Genomic DNA, 19,588 nt, shown 5'->3' with positions numbered 1-19,588 from the left:
CAGTGAGTAAAAACCCATACTCTGAAGAGGATAAATGTATTATGAAACCTCACTCTGAAGAAAATGCATGTACAATGAAGACCATACTCCAAAGAAAATGCATGTATGTTGAAGACCTCACTCTGAAGAAAATGCATGTACAATGAAGACCATACTCTGAAGAAAATGCATGTACAATGAAGACCATACTCCAAAGAAAATGCATGTATGTTGAAGACCTCACTCTGAAGAAAATGCATGTACAATGAAGACCATACTCTGAAGAAAATGCATGTACAATGAAGACCTCACTCTGAAGAGAACACATGTATGTTGAGGACCCTGCACTAGAGAAAATGCATGTATGAAGAGAAGGAAGAATGAACCTACTGAGTTAACCCTATGCTGTCTGGTATCCATCCCAGCAAACCCACGGACGTGTGGCAACTCCTGTATATCTAATTAACCCTGTGCTGTCTGGTATCCATCCCAGCAAGGCCACGGACGTGTGGCAACTCCTGTATATCTAATTGGCCCTGTGCTGTCTGGTATCCATCCCAGCAAAACCACGGACGTGTGGCAACTCCTGTATATCTAAATTAACCCTATGCTGTCTGGTATCCATCCCAGCAATACCACGGACGTGTGGCAACTTCTGTATGTCTAGTTACCCTATGCTGTCTGGTATCCATCCCAGCAATACCACGGACGTGTGGCAACTTCTGTATATCTAATTACCCTCATGCTATCTGGTATCCATCCCAGCAATACCACGGACGTGTGGCAACTCCTGTATATTTAATGAATATTATGCTGTCTGATATCCATCCCAGCAAGTGGAACTCTTAAATACCATCTAGTTATTTGATATTTTGAGTGTATGTGATCAAGCACAATGTCGGCCCAAGAAGACGAAGCTGGCAACCTCTTGGAGTTGGAACAGAACAGAACAGGTGCTCGCCAAAGAACTCTAACCGAGAAAGGAAAAGAAAATCGTGAAGTGGAGGATAAGAGGAATGAGAAAGCTTTTAACAAAGCTTATCAGAAGTGGAAGAAGATAGCCAAGGAAGCAAGAGGGAAGCTAAGAACCTTCTGTCCAGCAGAAGAACTTGAAAGACTAAAACAAGACATTCAAGCAAGTTGTGACTTAGTAAGAAGTTTATATGAGTCCATTTTACGTAACCATGCCACGACTCCTGAGATCGCAAATAAAATGGACGCCTGTATTCAGCTGACGACAGACACCCAAGAGCTTGTGTGTAAGCAGCTGGAAACAAAAGAGGAAGATTTTAATGAAAGACTTGAGAAGGAGAGGGTGAGAATAGCTCTGAACAAAGAAGAGTACAGATCTGTATATGGTCACACAAATACTGAAACAATTCACTCTCAACGTTCCAAGGCATCAAACAGGCGGAGGGAAGCTGAACTCGCGGCTAAAGTGGAAGAGGTAAAGGCCATTCAAGTGATCCAGGCTCAGCAAACCAGTCTCCTCCAACTAGAGGGGGAAGAGGCAGCCATGCTGATGGAAATGGAGAAGGTGAAGGTACAGAGTCGACATAAGCTGGAGGAGGAGAGGATGAAGTTACAGCAGCTACAAGCAGAGAAGGAAGTCCAGGTAGCAGCAGCCCGAGTGAGGGCATACAGTTCGGGAAGTGATCTAGACAACGAAGAAGAAGAAGTCACTGACCATGAAATAAATACTGCTCACCAAAATCCTGAATATAGTGCTCCGCTACATCCTACAGCATTCCAACGTCAAGCATCTCCCAGCGCGACGGCAAACCAAGAGGCCTTCAGTCTAGCCGAAGCAATCACAAGTGCATTAAGCATGAATCGCCTACCTACACCAGAACCAACAATATTCAACGGTGACCCTATGAAATTTGTTGATTGGAAGATGACCTTCATGACCCTGATACACCGAAAGCCTCTCCCAACAAGTGATAAGATGTTTTATCTGAAAATGTACCTTACTGGAGAAGCTCGTAAGTCTGTGGAAGGATTCTTTTACAGAGACTCCGAAGAAGCATATAAAGGTGCCTGGAGAGTGTTGGAAGAGAGGTACGGAAACCCCTTCATTATACAAAGGGCGTTCAGAGACAAGCTAATGAGATGGCCTAAGATAAACACAAACGATCCTCTGGCGCTCCGAGAGTTTGCAGACTTCCTACAGGGATGCACAGAGGCAATTCCACATGTCCGAGGACTGGACATCTTGAACGACTGTGAAGAGAACCACAAACTGCTCAAGAAACTACCTGAGTGGATTGTGCGAAGATGGAGCAGGATCATCGTAGAAGAGCTAGATAAATCTGGAAGCTATCCAAGTCTTGCACACTTTTCAAAGTTTCTGAACAAAGAGGCACGAATAGCTTGTAACCCCATCGCTACCCCACTACTGTTGAACTCCAGAGCCTCAGACGAGAGGTTTTCCAAGAGAGCCAGAGCGTTGAATACAAGCACTCACATAAAGAGCAACATCGTGGAGACACAGTATTCACCCTATAGAGCCAGACCACCTTGCCCAATCTGCAAGAATGAGAATCATGGCATTGCTACATGCACTAACTTCGCATCAAGGTCTATAGAGGATAAGAGAACGTACATCTACCAAAATCACCTCTGCTTTGGATGTCTAAAGAAGGGACACTCCAGCAAGGACTGTAAACGGCGACATACCTGCAACACCTGCAACCGTCGTCATCCAACGTGTCTGCACGAAGAGAGGTCACAAGCACCAGAGACAACCCAGAGTGGCACATCTACTGCAAACTACCGGAGCCAAGAAGTCCGCAGAGTCGTGTCTCACACTACAACCAGATGTGCTTCTGCGACCTCAAGCATTGTCCCAGTCCTTGTGTCTTCAGTTCAAGAGCCACAGATAACGGTGCTCACTTACGCACTACTCGACACACAGAGTGATACAACGTTTATCTTAGAGGACCTGCTTAAGGAGTTAAGTGTGGAAAGTCAACCTGTGAAGCTGAGACTCAGTACAATGACTGCTGTAAATACAGTTATAACCAGCAAGAGTGTCAGCGGCCTACAAATCAGAGGACTCCATTCTGCAAACAACATCAGAGTGCCACAAGCCTACACTCGTAGCTTCATCCCAGTAGACAAATCCTACACTCCTACTGGTAAAACAGCGCTACAGTGGCCTCACCTCAAGCATCTCGTTAACAAGTTACCATCACTTCTAGACTGTGAAGTGGGTATGTTAATAGGATGCGATTGTCCCTCAGCGCTAGCTCCACTCGAAGTCATCACAGGCTGTGAAAACGAACCTTTTGCACAGAGGACAGAGCTTGGCTGGAGCATAATAGGCTCATCTAACCCTCATCTGGACCGACAAGGGAGCCAGAGCTTTGTACATAGAGTGTCAGTAAAAGAAATACCAGCCCCGTCTACAACAGATGTCCTTAAAGTACTTGAGTCGGACTTCTCTGAAAGGAACTACGAGGACAAGTACGTGTCTCAAGAAGATGTTCACTTCATACAATTCCTCAGCGAGAACATCAGACAGAAAGAAGATGGACACTACGAGATGCCTCTACCTTTCAAGGGTAGCAGCCCACCATCCCTACCAAACAACAAGAGACTAGCTACAGTCCGCCTCCAGTCTCTAAAGAAGAAGCTAAAGACGGATAAAGAGTATCACGAACGCTATAAGGCTTTCATGAAAGACATCATCGAGAAAGGTGACGCAGAACTTGACCATACCACTTCATATGGAGAGACCGCTTGGTACCTTCCTCATCACGGCATTTACCACCCTCAAAAGCCTGGCAGGCTACGGGTCGTGTTTGACTGCTCAGCTAAATTCTGTGCAGTTTCCCTAAATGACTGTCTATTGACCGGTCCCGACTTAATCAACTCCCTAATAGGAGTTCTATGCCGCTTCAGAAAGGAAGACGTGGCCATAATCTGCGACGTGGAAAGAATGTTCCACCAGTTCTTCTTCCACCCTGACTCTCGAAAATACCTCAAGTTCCTGTGGTGGAGAGAAGGTGATTTGGAAACGGAACCACAGGAATACAGGATGGCAGTTCACCTCTTTGGAGCTGCTTCGTCTCCTGGATGTGCCAATTTTGGCCTAAGGTACATGGCACACCAACATAGAGAAGACTACCCAGCAGCCTCAGCCTTCATTGAGAAGAACTTCTACATTGATGATGGGTTAGCCAGCGTTTCATCAGTCGAAGAGGCCAAGAAACTGATCATCGAGGCACAAAAATTGTGCAAACGAGGAGGCCTACGCCTCCACAAATTCAACTCTAACCACAAAGACGTCCTCGACTGTGTGAAACCCTCAGAAAGAGCAACAATCACTGACCCTCTCGAACTTAAGCTGGAAGCAACCCCAACTGAGCATGCACTTGGCCTTCAATGGTCTATAGACAACGACACCTTCAGCTTCAATGTCAACATGAAAGACCAGCCTTCAACCCGTCGAGGAATCCTCTCCATCGTCGCCTCTCTTTATGACCCACTCGGGTTTGTTGCCCCATTCACCCTAAGCGGAAAACGCATACTCCAAGAACTATGCCGCAGAGGCATAAGATGGGACGATCCACTGCCAGATGACTTAAAGCCACGGTGGGAGGAATGGAAGATCGGGCTATATAACTTAAAGGAATTCACAATCCCTAGATGCTATCACCCACATGACTTCGGCAACATCATCAAGACGAAACTGCATCACTTTGCCGATGCCAGCAGCATGGGGTATGGCGCTTGTTCCTACCTCAGGTACAAAAATGACAAAAATACAGTACACTCCAGTCTTGTGATGGCCAAAGCAAGAGTAGCACCCACAAAGGTCTCAAGCATCCCACGACTAGAGCTCTCAGCGGCAGTGGTCGCAACCAAATTAAGTGTGTTGCTGAAAAGAGAACTGCAGATGAAGATCGATGAAGAATTCTTCTGGACAGATTCACAAGTAGTTCTGGGCTACATCAATAATGAGGCAAGAAGGTTCCATGTGTTCGTCGCGAACAGAGTCCAACTGATAAGAGAAAACACTGACCCAAGTAAATGGCACTATATCGAAACAGCAGAGAACCCGGCAGATCATGCCTCCAGAGGCCTTCAGGCATCTCACATTCCTTCAACAAACTGGATGTCAGGTCCTACATTTCTCTGGGAGCAAGAAGTACATCCCAAACTGAATCCCTTCGCAGACCTACTCGTAGGCGATCCTGAGGTTAAGGCTGTCCAAGCTTTCACAACCAAAGTTAACAGTTGTACAGACATTCTAAGTCGCCTAAATCAGATCTCTTCATGGTCAAAGATCCTGAAAGTAGTCGCAAGAATCAAGAGGCTGGGATCGGGAAAAGTACACAACACCGAACTGGTGACAGTCGAAGAACGAGAAAGAGCTGCCAAAATAGTGATCAAGCTTGTCCAGCAGCAAGCCTTCTCTCAGGAAATTAAGAGATGCCAGGAAGGAGATGCTCTTCCAAGTTCAAGTGCTCTCCATTCCCTTGATCCAATTCTGCATCGAGAACTTCTCTGTGTGGGTGGAAGATTGAGACGCTCATCCCTCAGTCAAGAAATGAAACATCCCATCATTTTGCCAAAAGACAGCCCTATCACCAAGCTAATTACGGCTCATCACCACGCTCAAGTTTGTCACCAAGGCCGAAGTCAAACCCAAATGGAACTGAGAGCAAATGGATTCTGGGTCATTGGTGGGAGCAAATTAGTAGCCAAGCTGATTCACAACTGTGTACGATGCAGGAAACTCCGACGACCTACTGAAGAGCAGCAAATGGCTGAACTCCCTAAAGAGCGTGTGGAAGACTCACCGCCTTTCTCATACAGTGGCATGGACTGCTTCGGCCCCTTCCTGATTAAAAAGGCTCGAAAGGAGTACAAAAGGTATGGCCTGATACTAACTTGCCTAGCTTCACGAGCTGTCCACATCGAGATGCTTGAAGACTTATCAACAGACTCATTCATTAACGCCTTGAGATGCTTCATCAGCCTCAGAGGAGCTGTTCGGCAACTTCATTGCGACCACGGTACTAACTTCGTGGGAGCTAGAAACCAGTTTAAAGAAGCACTCAAACAATGTGACGCCAGTTTACTGGAGATCTTTCTAGCAGAGAAACAGTGTGAATTTGTCTTCAACGCTCCATCCGCCAGCCATGCAGGTGGTGTCTGGGAACGTCAAATCAGGACAGTAAGAAATGTGCTGAACGCCACTATCGCTCTGTGTCCAGGCAGACTTGATGACGCCTCTCTTAGAACACTCTTCTATGAAGCTACAGCTATTGTAAACAGCCGACCACTGACAGTAGATGGTATCAACGATCCTATGGCGCTAGAACCCTTAACACCAAACCATCTCGTCATGATGAAGTCTAAAATCGCTCTTCCACCCCCTGGGAGATTTGTTAAAGAGGACATGTATGCAACCAAGAGATGGCGCAGAGTCCAGTACCTAATCGAACAATTCTGGAGCCGCTGGAAGAAGGAATACCTCCTGAACATTTCTACACGCCAGAAGTGGCACGTACCACGGCGTAACCTCAAGGTGAACGACATAGTCATCCTCAAGGACAGTAACCTGCCAAGAAGCCAGTGGCAACTATGTCGGGTCGTCGAAGCCATTCCAGAGAGCGACGGTCTAGTACGTCGAGTAAAAATACAGACTGGGGAGCGAAAAGATCACTCTACCAGACCTTCAGTCCTCGAGCGACCGATCCAGAAATTGGTACTCCTCCTCGAGAGTAATTAGTATAGAAACGCTTGAATTGTATTATTTTGATACTATGTAAAATCTAAAAGGAAATCCTGTATGACTAAATTAATTGTTTTGTGCTTATCCGTCATAGCAGGATTTGGTGGGAGTGTAACTGACCGCCAAGGGTAAAGATGCCTATCATCTTTACTGTCAGTAAGCTTTGATTTGCGTTGGTCTAGATGATCAATTTCTCTGTATTGGCTCAGAATACTGAGCCCTCTATTTATCTATTTAAGAAAATAATATTTCGGAGCCACTTGTGCACTTTCATTTAGTGTCCACATGGGGGCAGAGCTCGTCTTCCTTTAGTATAAAGTCACAGCTTCCTGTGTGACCAAGGCGGAAGTAATTCAGAGATAACGACGGAGCAGGCAGCGAATATGTATGATAGAAGGACCTTACTCCAGTTAAATGAACTACCCTTGGTAAAGCGGAATAAGGTATGTCGAACACTCAAATGTATTATTATTATTACTGTTGTTGAAGATATGTTGTTGTATATTTATGTGTGTAACCGCCAAACATTTATAAACATATAAAGTGGTGCACTCACGAAGTAGATTCTAATCAAAGGCACCTGCTGCCGGACAAGTAACGTTATTATATATCATTGTTTTCCCCTGAGTGCCTTTGTTATGGAAGACGAGTTCACCTTTTAAATATCTTTGAATGCAATTGTTTGTTTGAACACTGGTATAATAATGAACAACATGTGAACAATATTGAAATGTGAAATATATAACTAATTGTATGTTTGTGTTTGACTGTCCTATGCAGTTTTCACGGTGCAAACGGGGTGCAAACGGAGCAAATGATGCAACCGTCACTACCTGTACAAACACGGTGCAACGACACAACTACCAAAGAAAAGCTACAGTACTGCTAAGCTGAAATGCAAAAGAAAAAAAGAGAAAATAAATAAAAGCATCCGTACGAAACATAACCGCATCTTTATTTCAACACCAAGCCGGGGGGCAGTTACACCCAGAATGATCGGGGTGGGGGGGGCTGCCTTCTGCCTGAAGTCCACCACCATCTCCACTGTTTTCTGGGCGTTGAGGTCCAGGTTGTTTCAGCTGCACCAGCTCTGCAGCCTCTCGATCTCCCTCCTGTAGGCAGACTCATCCCCCCTGGATATGAGACCCACCAGGGTGGTATCGTCCGCAAACTTCAGGAGTTTGACCGAGGGGTGCAGAGAGACGCAGCTGTTGGTGTACAGGGAGAATAGTAGTGGGGACAGAACGCAGCCCTGTGGGTGTCGAGTATTCTTGAAATAACGTGAGACTACAACTGTGAACTGATCTGGTCATTTATTTAGCATAGCCATAACGTACGTTAACCCCCTGTTACCTTGAACTCCCCCCCCTACACATAGCCCCAGGCTCATTCCTATTGGCTGGCCCTAACCTTACTTCCTGTTCGTCATAACAATAGACCCGGCCCACATAGATGATCTAAACTAGGATAACACCACAGTGGGGAGCCAGTACTGATGGACTTGGGATCGGAGATGTTGATTCCCAACTTCATCAGCTGTGACCTGTTAGTCAGGAAGTCCGTAATCCACCTGCAGGTAGAGTCCGGCACCTGCAGCAGGGACATCTGATGCTCCAGGATGTGTGGGAGGATGGTGTTGAAGGCCGAGCTGAGGCGTAGGTGTTCCAGGACGTACTGGCATTAGAACTGGAGTTGATCCCAGGGCGCTGGACTGTGGCTGTATTTAGCATGGGTTACATGCAGAGGACACATTTCTGGTGTATGGAAAATTGTGTTTTCCAATTTTTAACAAATGTTGTTTGCTGGCCTTTAATCTACATCCATGCTCTAAACATTTCAATATTGCCACATGGGCGCGGTGTAAAATGTTCGATACAGATTCCCTATCAATAACACAAACAATGCAAATACAGATACCTTGCATTCCATACCAATGACACAACAATACAGGTATAGATGCCTTGCAGTCCAAGGTCTGTTCATCCAAGGATGCTTCATGTTTGGTCATTGTATTTGGTGAATGGTCCGGGTGTATTCGGGCTGTTTGTGTTTTTCTTCGGTCATGACATGCTTTATCAGGGGGGATGTCTTGGATGGGGATGTGGTGGGGATTGATGTGTGGGGTGTTTGGGGGGGTTCACATGCTTTTGAGCAACACTGTACTTATTGTACTTATTTTATGCCTATTCTTAGGTCTGCACTTTATGCATTGCTTTTATTCTGTCAACTGTATGTAAATGTTATGCCTATGTTCATTTGATGCTATTTGCTGTGAAGCACTTTGAGCTGCAATCCATGTATGAAAGTACTGTATATAAATACAAAAATTATTATTATTATAATAACCGTTAGGATCGAGGTTGTCTCCTCCATGCCTTATACCCAGCCCTGATATGAACCCAAGATTTAGGATACTAATCAAGCTTTCAGCATGAGAATATCTCCTCGTTAAAATCTCCTGCATCCGTCGAGCATCTCATTACTTGATGAATGCCTAATCCAGTATTCAAATGAGATCTGGTGACACCAACTGAAGAGAGGACTATTCATGTTTCAGATTTTAAATAAGCACTAATCCAATTTTGAACAAGCCCGTTAATCCTTAACACGTTTTGATGCGATTTCATTGTAGTAGACCCTGTCGTACACGATGCAGTGATTGTCTTACACTCAGAGTGCCTAGAGTTTGTACTGAACTTGATCCAGTGATTGAATCAATAGTTCTTCATTTCTATAATAGATAGAAATAGCAGTATTTTTCACCATTTGTATTTAGTTTATTTCGTAATGTATAGAGCTTTATTAATTAGTATTTTCATGACACAATTGCATCCTTTGTTTTTGTCATTATCTTTTGTCATTGCATTGGTTTGTCATGTCATCCCAAAACAAATGAGTTTGAGCAGACCTGTCCATGGTGCTGAATCTTTCGGCCAAAGTTAGGCACTGTGCCAGTGAAAATATTTTCAGATTTAGGAATATTTTTAGAGTTAGAAATTAAGTTGTATTTAATGTTTAGTCAAGATAATAGAACCCACATTCTCAGGATCTACCTGACGAAACGTAAATTATTATTATTATTATTATTAATTATTGTGATTATTACCCAACCTTGGCTACAATCTCTGCTGCCATGATCGCATGAGATCCCGACCACCCTTATAAATGCGCTTAGTTACCACCGACTCTCTGAAGACGTAAATAACTTCACTTTAACTGCATGTAGCAATTAGCGCCAATCTTTGTGAATTGGAGTGTTTTTGCAATGATGCTCATTTGCATAGAAAGGGGCACATTTTCCACCCCTTTTTACCTCATTTAAATACCCACACAGAGACGCAATGATGATAGCGACGCAGTTATCACGGTATTTCACCCTTTGCGAGTGAATAGCGAGTTGCTTTGTGAATAGCAAGGTTTGTTTTGGGGTTTGCACAGGCATAGCGTCAGAAAAAGCAGCGCCGCAATCCCTTTGTGAATTCACCCCTTAGAGTGCCTAAGAGTTTGTACTGAACTTGGTAGATCTGCTTTTGGCTTCTCTGCCCCTACCTCATGGAATACCCTGCAGGAAGCTCTGAAACTCGACACTCTAGTGTCTATGGGTCGGTTTAGAACCTTGATGACCAGTCAGGTCACCACAATATGTAATTGTTTTTAAATTGTTACCTCTGTTTTTTATTGTTTCTTTTTATAAACGTGCTCTTAATTGTTCTCATTGTCGGATGTTTCTGTATTTATTAATATACTATGACACTTTAACATCTTTAACATTGTAACATCTCAACAAGTTATGTTTCATGACTGTCTGAGCATTCCGCTCTACCTATGGGATATATTCGTTGTCCATAGCACCTAGCGTGCTCGCTGAAAAAAGCGTCCACTTTGTTGGATTCTGATCAATCAGCCAGTATCACCTCTCCATCGCTGTCGTTGTGTAGTTTCTGCGTTGTGTTTATTTCTCTGTCTTCTCATACTGGCTGTACAATCTTTGTCATCCCCCTTTAATGCAATCCGTAAGCATAAGAATTCGACACTGGGCCGCGTAGTACCTTTCTTGGAATCGTTTATTACATAAACAAAAGCCTCAGATGTTACCCATTTCGTATTGTCCTTGAAAAGTCTTTGATGGAACACAAAATTCATTATTCTATCGTCTCTTCTGCTGTTTAGTCCAATGGTGGCTGAGGCCTTGTCGTTAGCCAAAACCTTTCTCCCGTTAGCCGAAGCTAATGATGATGTGTCATCTCCCCTCCCCCACCGGCGAGGGTGAGGGAGGGATGGAAGTCTGCAGTCTGATTCACGTCCGCTCGCGTCAGCTTCGTGTCTAGATCTAACTTACACCCGGAAGGAAACTCACATTTACAATATTCATCATCATCATTATCATCTCGGCATAGCAATGACAGGCCCCGCCCCTCTTCTTGTGGCCATGTGACACGCTGTCATGGCAACTGCTGTTCACCCCTTCACACACATTAAAAACGTCTGTTTCATTGATGTCAAACTCTCTCTCTGACCATTCTGCCTGCTGCTGTTCTTATCAGTTGTTATGTAATGATGGCGACCTCGGCATGCCCTGGGCTCTATCTTAGTCTGCTGCTAAATACATTGCCTCTCTCTCCGACCGCCTCCACCACCATGCACATCTACCTCTCTGACCTGGCCTCTTTAGATGCTGTCATCTCCCCCAATATATACATTATATACATTGAAAAAACCTCGACATCCTTCAACTTGCACCTTAACATCTACCACGGCCACGCCCTCCCCGGGTCCCATAAATCCCGGGGCGGGGCCGCTACTTCCTCCTTCCTTCGTTTTTTCGCGCGAGAAAGCTGCTCACACACACCGGCTAACAGTTGATACTAGGAGTTATGAAGCGAAAGCAGAAAGAAAAGAACATTGTACTACCGAAGTCCTTTCCAGGACTTCCCCAGCGTGTCCAGATGGAGTATCGCTGGGTGCCCGACACTGGACCTTTCTTCAGATCGCCGTCGCCGGTTTGGTAGAGGGCTGGAGAGCGTCATCGCGCGGCGGGCGGTAGCCGAACCGCACCGCGCCCAGGTAAGGCCGGGCGCGACAGCACGCTGTTGAAGCTGTCACTGCTGCCCATTGCCCCATGCAGCCGGCATGGGCATGGGCACAGTGCAGTGGGATTTGTACATGGGGGAACGCAGACAACAAGCAATGTTATTACGTGTTTTCCCCAGTATTATGGCGGTCACGGCCACAGTACCACTCCCTGTACCCCCGCCGGCCGATGGCATGGTGAGGAAATGCTTCGGGTGCCTGGTCCCGGGCATTACAACGCTGTCTTGGGGACCGGCACGTCAAGTGTTAAGGACCGAGGTAGAGGGCCGGGTCAGGGGGCTTAGGACCGGCGTGCCGTGCTTAGACAAGCCGCTTGCCTCGGTCCTTTGCCCAGAAATAGTGGAGTGGCACCCCGACCGGAAGCCGATGCCGGGAGGCGAGTCGGCCGGGAAGATGGCTGAGTGGGCCGACGAGGGCTATACCGCCGCGGTACAGAACCTGGCAGCAGCGACTAACAAGGCTCAGCTAGCTGCCTTTCTGTCAAAGGTGGTGTCGGGCGGAGGGGTCATGGGCCCAGACGACGCCAAGACCCTCGCCCAGGGTTCCGAGGTTATACTGCACCTAACACAGCTGCAAGCTATAGTCTCAGGGAGAGTGACGACGCTTACAACGTTGATGCACAGACATCTTTGGTTGGAGCAGTCGCCCCTGGAGGAGGAGAGGAGAATCCCTCTCCTCATGGCCCCCCTCTCCGAGGATGGACTTTTTTTTTGTATTTTATTTTTTTATTATTTTTTAAACAAACACATAAACAAACATGACAACACACAATAGGATATACAAATACACATATGCTCCAGCTCGTACCCCCCTCTCCCGGACCCCCCATTGGATAATCCAACCATTATAATTTGTTCCTAACCAGACACTACCATTATATGCTAGCTTTTATTCTCTCCACCACTTCTTGCCATTTTGGATTCATTGAGACCCAAAATTCTAGCTGTTGATATTTCTTGATAAATCACATCGAGATATGTAAGAATCCAGACCTTCCGGCAAATTTTTTCCGGTTGAAACCATCGTGATGCTATCAGCTTTTTAGCCACTGTGATACCGGATAAAACCAATCTCTTTAGCTGTGGAGGTACTGCATGCTCAAAGACATCATTCAGCAGTAATACAGAGGGGTGTACAGGTATATCCAGAGTTAAGAGATTTGACAATTGCTGGGTCACTTCTTTCCAAAATATCTTAACTGGTGGGCAGTCCCAGTACATGTGCATAAATGTCCCTTCGTCCCCATTTGTACATAAGGAGCATTTGGAGTCTTGTTTAAGACCCATTTTGTTCAGTCTTATAGGAGTTAAGTATGTCCTGTGAATATAGTTAAGATTGATTTGTTGATGGTCCGGGTTCCTTGATGCAAGGCGTACATTTGCCCAGGCTTCTTGCCAGTCAAAGTCTATCTCCAGGTCTGGTACAGTATATCCCTCCTCCAGACTGAGTCTAGATGTAGGGTTTCATACGAGGCCGTTAGTAATTGATGATAAAAATCTGAAACAAAACCTCTCGATGTCTCTCTTTCATAGAAGAATTTGTGGTATCTGTGGTGTACAATTGGTATCCTTAATGGAACACCGTGAGCCTTCAAACATGCCAATAACTGTGCGTAAAAATAATATGAGGACTTGGTGAGATAATTTTTTTGCATATTTCATCAAAACTACCATAACCCTGTTTGTTGAAAACATCTCCTAATGTGTGTATGCCTTGCTTTTCCCATCTAGGGAATCTTATAGGTTGTTTTCCAATCAAGAGTGCATTGTTATTGAATAAGGGAGTATGATTATGCCATTTATGTGGGATAGAGTATTTTTTTTGTGTTTCACGCCATATCCGGATTGCATGAGTGATTATGGGGCCAAATTTCCGTTCGCATTGCTTAATTGATAATTTGGTGTACACTATGTCCTTCAGCCTATGTGGAGCTACTATATTTTCTTCTAAATTTCTCCAGGATACTGATGCTTGGGGATCAAACCATGTTGTCAGTGGTCTTAAAGTGTATGCCTTAAAATAGTGGTGGAAATCTGGAAATGCCATACCACCGAGGATGGACTTTTTGGTTTATCAGCGGAGTCGTCGGCGGCCTATACCCAGGTCCCCCACGCCAGAGGAGAGAGTACTGTCTCGTCAGCGGCTGCTGCGAGACCCCTGACCAGCGGCTTTGCGACCCCTGCCCGGGGCACCCTGGTGCGCAAAGCACAAAATAAAACTGAGACAAGGGGCCCGAGGTACCGACAGACCCGGGCGGTTGTAGGTTCAGGTGAATAGGAAGTGCGCGGCTCCCCCCGGGGATTAAACCAGCGCCTTCATTTCACTGTGTCTAGCAAAACTCTTTGTTCATCCCCGCATCACAGGGGGTTTCCCACCCGGCGGGTGGGCCACCGTGGAACTGCTTTTGAGCAGTCAGTCCCGGCAGCGCCCCCTGTGGTTTACGGTCAAACGTGCAACCCTCCCCCGCCTGGTATACCGGTTTTAAAAGCGGGACGGCAGCGTTGGGGACTCATTGTGGTCACGCCGGACCGGATCGGTCTAGCCCGGTGTCCGCCAGGCGACAGTCGAGCTCTGCTCTTACTAAGGAGCCTGTCAGCCTGAAGGCCCTGTGCATTTCCGGGAGGAAATAACGGGGCAGACCTGACGTCACAGGGGGCCTCCCCCCCCCCCCCCCAACAGTACCATCGAGGTACTGTTTTTAAGCAGTCAACCCCTCTAAGCGCCCCCTGTGTGGCTCACAGTGATGGGAGTAACGGCGTTATAAAGAATTACTAACGGCGTTAGTTTTTTCAGTAACGAGTAATCTAACGGATTACTCTTCCAATCTTAATAGCGCCGTTACCGTTACTGCCAAAAAATGCGTTACTGTCTATGATTGAAGCTTTTTTTTTTCATCAGAAAGATCTCTGCGCCGAGAGGCATTCTGTCCTTCTCAGCCAACCTCAGCGCGCGATTGGCTGAGGTTGAGTAAAATGTCATGGTAAGCCAATCAAAGGTAGAGGTGGGCGGGTGCCTCCAGAGTCTGACACAGCCACAACACAAGCGACTCAGTCAGCGTGAGACCGCGGTCCGTGTACGTTTTGATAGTTGGTTTGGCGGCCAAATAATCCAAAACGAATGCAACGAACAACACACGCGAGCAGTCAATGACAGGCCGCGGGTCCATGAGCGTTTTTTGTTCACTCTTGTGTTAGTTGTGTGTTGCACTGCAGTAGTGGAGGCTCTACTCTGCTGACATAGTGTTGCACTTCCTGGTTTAATAGCAGTCTTCAGGTGCTCAGAGTCAGACTCTGTATGTCATGCATGTCTTAAATGTCATGATTAGATTTGTTTAGATCAGTGGTTCCCAAAGTCGGGGTCGCGACCCAAAGGTGGGCCGCGAGCAGCCACGGGAGGGCCGCGAGATGATTAAAAAAAAAATCAAATCAAAAAATCAAAAAAAAACATTATTTTTATTTTTGTCAGGCCACTGAACTTAGAAGCAGGCCAGGGCCCTGTTTCTTGTACCTGGTTCAACTAAGTCGATCAAGATGTCATTATCCAGCTTCAGTTAACCCGATGTTCGAAGCCGGGATTTTCCTGTTCCTCGAAGGTGGATTCAGTCTCGTTAACTCAAGCCAGACTTGCGACTCAGGCTAAATGCGCGCGGCCGCTTCAGGCGAAAAGCCAGCACGTATCGATGGCAGAGATCCTGATTCTCTAACGGCATTGATTGATTAATTGATTTAAAACTTTATTGACAGATTGCAATACGGCTCAATCGCCTCGCCGACAAGTTAAATGCGTTATCTATAGGCTAATTTTAAGTCCCTCATTACCTCAATCAATCAGATTATATTTCTTTAAACTTGCCTGCTGGATTGAATAATCAAATGAGATCTTGCTAGCGAAAATAATTAGTTAAACTTATACAGAATTACGATACGGCTCTCTTACCCATTGATTGATGTATAGTCGATCTTTAACTTATCTCCAATGTGGTCTAACGGGTTGTTGTTTTGACTCACGCAGACGACCGGGGTTCGAGACCCTAGTCTTTTCCTTCTTTTTGCAATATAGGAATAATTCAATTTGGTGCACGTTGAGAGCTATATAAAGAATGACATCCTCAATGCATGTAGATTTATAATATTTTAACTTAAAACCAGGCTACTTTGGCGTATAATCATTAATATTATATTCAAAAAAATCATATTGGAAACACCGGGTTTTGAACCGCGGTCGCTGGGTTGGCAGGCTTGAGCACTACCGCTGCACCACTGTGCCAGATGGGATAAATTCATTGTTTATACATTAATGAACGAGAGACCCGTGTTTAGAATATCCTTTGTTTTGAATGAAGTTTATCTCTTTATCCTCATTCATTAATGTGACGTCAACGGCTCATTCAATTTCTCAAATCCGTCAAACAGCGCATCTCATCAGACATCTTAATCCCAGTTACAATTAAAATAACCACATAATGTGTACATCGCACGAGCGAGCGCCACGGTATATATAACGTGCATTATTTAGGACAAAGTGAATTTAGTATCAGCATTTTGGGTCTATTTTACATTTCAAAAGCCCCCTCTGGAAGAATGGAGCACAAAAACGTAATTCAGAATGGTATAATGCAGATCGTAGACTGTGGGAATAGTTTCAGGAAACGGGCTGTCACTTCTTTGCGGGGGCGTGGCGATGGTTCAGGCTAACTTGAACTTAAACTCTGCTTTCGACCAGGCTCAAACTTTTGGATCTGTTGTCATGGTGATTTGGAAAATCCACGTACGGGGAACCGGAAAGTCCGGCTAACTCAGTTATCCAGTTAAAGTTATCCGGCTAACTCAGTTATCCAGGTACAAGGAACGGGGCCCTGGACAGTGTTTCTAGTTGTATTCTAAAATTCTATTCTATTGTATTCTAAAATGTGACTATATGGTTTTATATTAACTTAATAAATAAACAAAAACGAAAAATCTACTTATTTCAACGAACATTTCAAACTAAATAACAGATTATGCACATAAAACGCTGAAAACAACCGAAGCAACAATAGTATTTTAATGAGGCTATTATTATTATCATTATTATTTTGCAACAAGTTAGCCCTCTCTTAAATAGCACATATAAATGAATAACTAACTTAATAGGATTGAAGTGATATTTGGCTTAAAAAATCGGTCGCCTGGCAAAAAAAAAAAAAAAGCCTGACGATGTGCATTGGGCCGCGGCTCTCTGACGCCTTATTTTCTGGGTCCCGGCCTGAAAAGTTTGGGAACCCCTGGTTTAGATGATTAGATTAGATTCTTATATCTGTATGTTGTGTATGTCATAAATGTCATGAATTGAAAATGGGGGACCCTGATGTAAACAAGACGAAAGTCTTTCTCTGGTCTGCATCCCCTTAACAATTGTGTGAATGGGTACAATACAGTAAGGCTCAATACACACAATTGTTAAGGGGATGCAGACCAGAGAAAGACTTTCGTCTTGTTTACACCAGGGTCCCCCATTTTCAATTCATAATGAATTGTAAGTAGGGTGCAACTAGCACCGTGCAATCCATTCTTTGTGGATCTAGCCCTCAGTGTATTTATGGAGTATAAATAAAGATTGATTGAATTAATGAATGTTCCAGATTACCTCTATTCCAAGATGCTCATTATTCACTGTGATCTTTCCATACAGGAAGGAAACTAAGCCCCATGTTAAGTCTGTGAGGGACACTTCAAAGTGTTTTTAAGGGAGCATTCCATGGAATACAGGGGCGCGTAAAGCCGACCACAACCTTAAGTAGAACATTTTCTACCAGGAAGATTAAAAATATCCTTCAGCTCTTGCTTTGTAGACCTTTTTCATTAAATATTAAATTCCGAGGAGGTGATAATGGGGGTGGTTCGGGGGAGAGTGGAACGCTGAGAATACAAATGTACATCATTTAATGAACATTTGTATTCTGGATGTTCCTCTCTCCCCTGAACGACCCCCATCCTCACCGCCTCCCGTCTCCAGTTCAACTTTCAGGATGATAATCAAGTTTCCACCGTGAGAATATCTCTGCCATTAGGCTCCCCTGTGTAATCTTCTGTAGACAGCTGCATTACTTGATTAATGTCTAATCAGGTATTCAAATTAAAATGTGTGACATCGACTGAACAAATGGGAACAGGAAGGAGAGGAAGAGGAGGAGGAGGAGGAAGAGGCACAATTAATGTCTAAAATTAGGACCCAGCTGATTAAATGTTAAAGTTTCTTCGTCCTGCTCTGGAGGAGGCTAGCATTAGCAGCCTCTATACATACGGTAGATGCTGCTAATGCTAGCCTCCTTATAATAAATGTATTGTATGTGTACATTTATAATACATAATGTAATACAGTACATTTATTATGAGGAGGCTAGTATTAGCAGCATCTATACATACAGTACATTTATTGTGAGGAGGCTACATTTACATTTAGTAATTTAGCTGACGCTTTTATCCAAAGCGACTTACAAGTTCTGTACGACAAGTCATCAGGAAGGGCACAACTCTATCAGCTGAGTAACAATGTTCATCAAAGTGTTGCGTGTTACAGTGTAGGTTAGTTTATTAGGACAAGTGCATGACAGTAAGGTTAGTTAGGGTTCGATCTTTTTTTATTTTAATTTTCTTTATTTCAGATAATGGTTGAAGAAGTGCGTCTTTAGTCGACGGCGAAAGATTGGACGGGTTTCCGCTGTCCTAACTGGGGTGGGTAGTTCATTCCACCATTGTGGGGCACGGACTGAGAATAGGCGACTTCTCTTTGATGACCCTCCCGGAGCTTGGATAGGAGTAGGTCTGAGGCGGCCAGAAGATGCAGAGCGTAGGGGTCTTGAGGGTGTGTAGTTAGAGACCATTGACCGGAGGTAGGCGGGAGCGGTTCCCTTTGCCGCACGGTATGCTAGGTCGAGGGCCTTGAAGCGGATTCGTGCAGCAATGGCTAGCATTAGCAGCATACAGTACATTTATTATGAGGAGGCTATTATTAGCAGTAGCATCTATAGAGTACATTTATTATGAGGAGGCTAGCATTAGCAGCAGTTATACATACACTACATTTATTATGAGAAGGCTAACATTAGCAGCCTCTATCTATACAGTACATCTATTATGAGGAGGCTACTATTAGCAGCATCTATACATACAGTACATGTATTATGAGGAGGCTAGCATTAGCAGCATCTATATAGTACATTTATTATGAGAAGGCTAGCATTAGCAGCCTCTATACAGTACATTTATTATGAGGATGCTAGCATTAGCAGCCTCTATACAGTACATTTATTATGAGAAGGCTAGCATTAGCAGCCTCTATACAGTACATTTATTATGAGGAGGCTAGCATTAGCAGCCTCTATACAGTACATTTATTATGAGGAGACTAGCATTAGCAGCCTCTATACAGTACATTTATTATGAGGAGACTAGCATTAGCAGCCTCTATACAGTACATTTATTATGAGAAGGCTAGCATTAGCAGCCTCTATACAGTACATTTATTATGAGGAGGCTAGCATTAGCAGCCTCTATACAGTACATTTATTATGAGAAGGCTAGCATTAGCAGCCTCTATACAGTACATTTATTATGAGAAGGCTAGCATTAGCAGCCTCTATACAGTACATTTATTATGAGGAGGCTAGCATTAGCAGCCTCTATACAGTACATTTATTATGAGGAGGCTAGCATTAGCAGCCTCTACAGTACATTTATTATGAGGAGGCTAGCATTAGCAGCCTCTATACAGTACATTTATTATGAGGAG

General features: G+C 44.6%; 1 protein-coding gene across 1 annotated transcript in view; it reads left to right on the top strand.

Moving 5' to 3' along the window:
* The window catches only part of raver2 (ribonucleoprotein, PTB-binding 2), a gene marked incomplete at both ends in the record, with an annotated part of 209,468 nt that overhangs the window by 153,212 nt on the left and 36,668 nt on the right, over window positions 1-19,588 (top strand). The window contains one exon of the mRNA XM_084311267.1: window positions 12,153-12,359. Coding sequence (XP_084167393.1) covers window positions 12,153-12,359 — 207 coding nt within the window. The remainder of the gene's footprint in view (window positions 1-12,152; window positions 12,360-19,588) is intronic.

Source organism: Notolepis coatsorum, assembly GCF_963971535.1.
Source record: "Notolepis coatsorum genome assembly, chromosome: 3".
Lineage (NCBI taxonomy): Eukaryota > Metazoa > Chordata > Actinopteri > Aulopiformes > Paralepididae > Notolepis > Notolepis coatsorum.
Note: the sequence above shows the minus strand (reverse complement) of the source record. Positions and strands in the feature narration are given on the sequence as shown.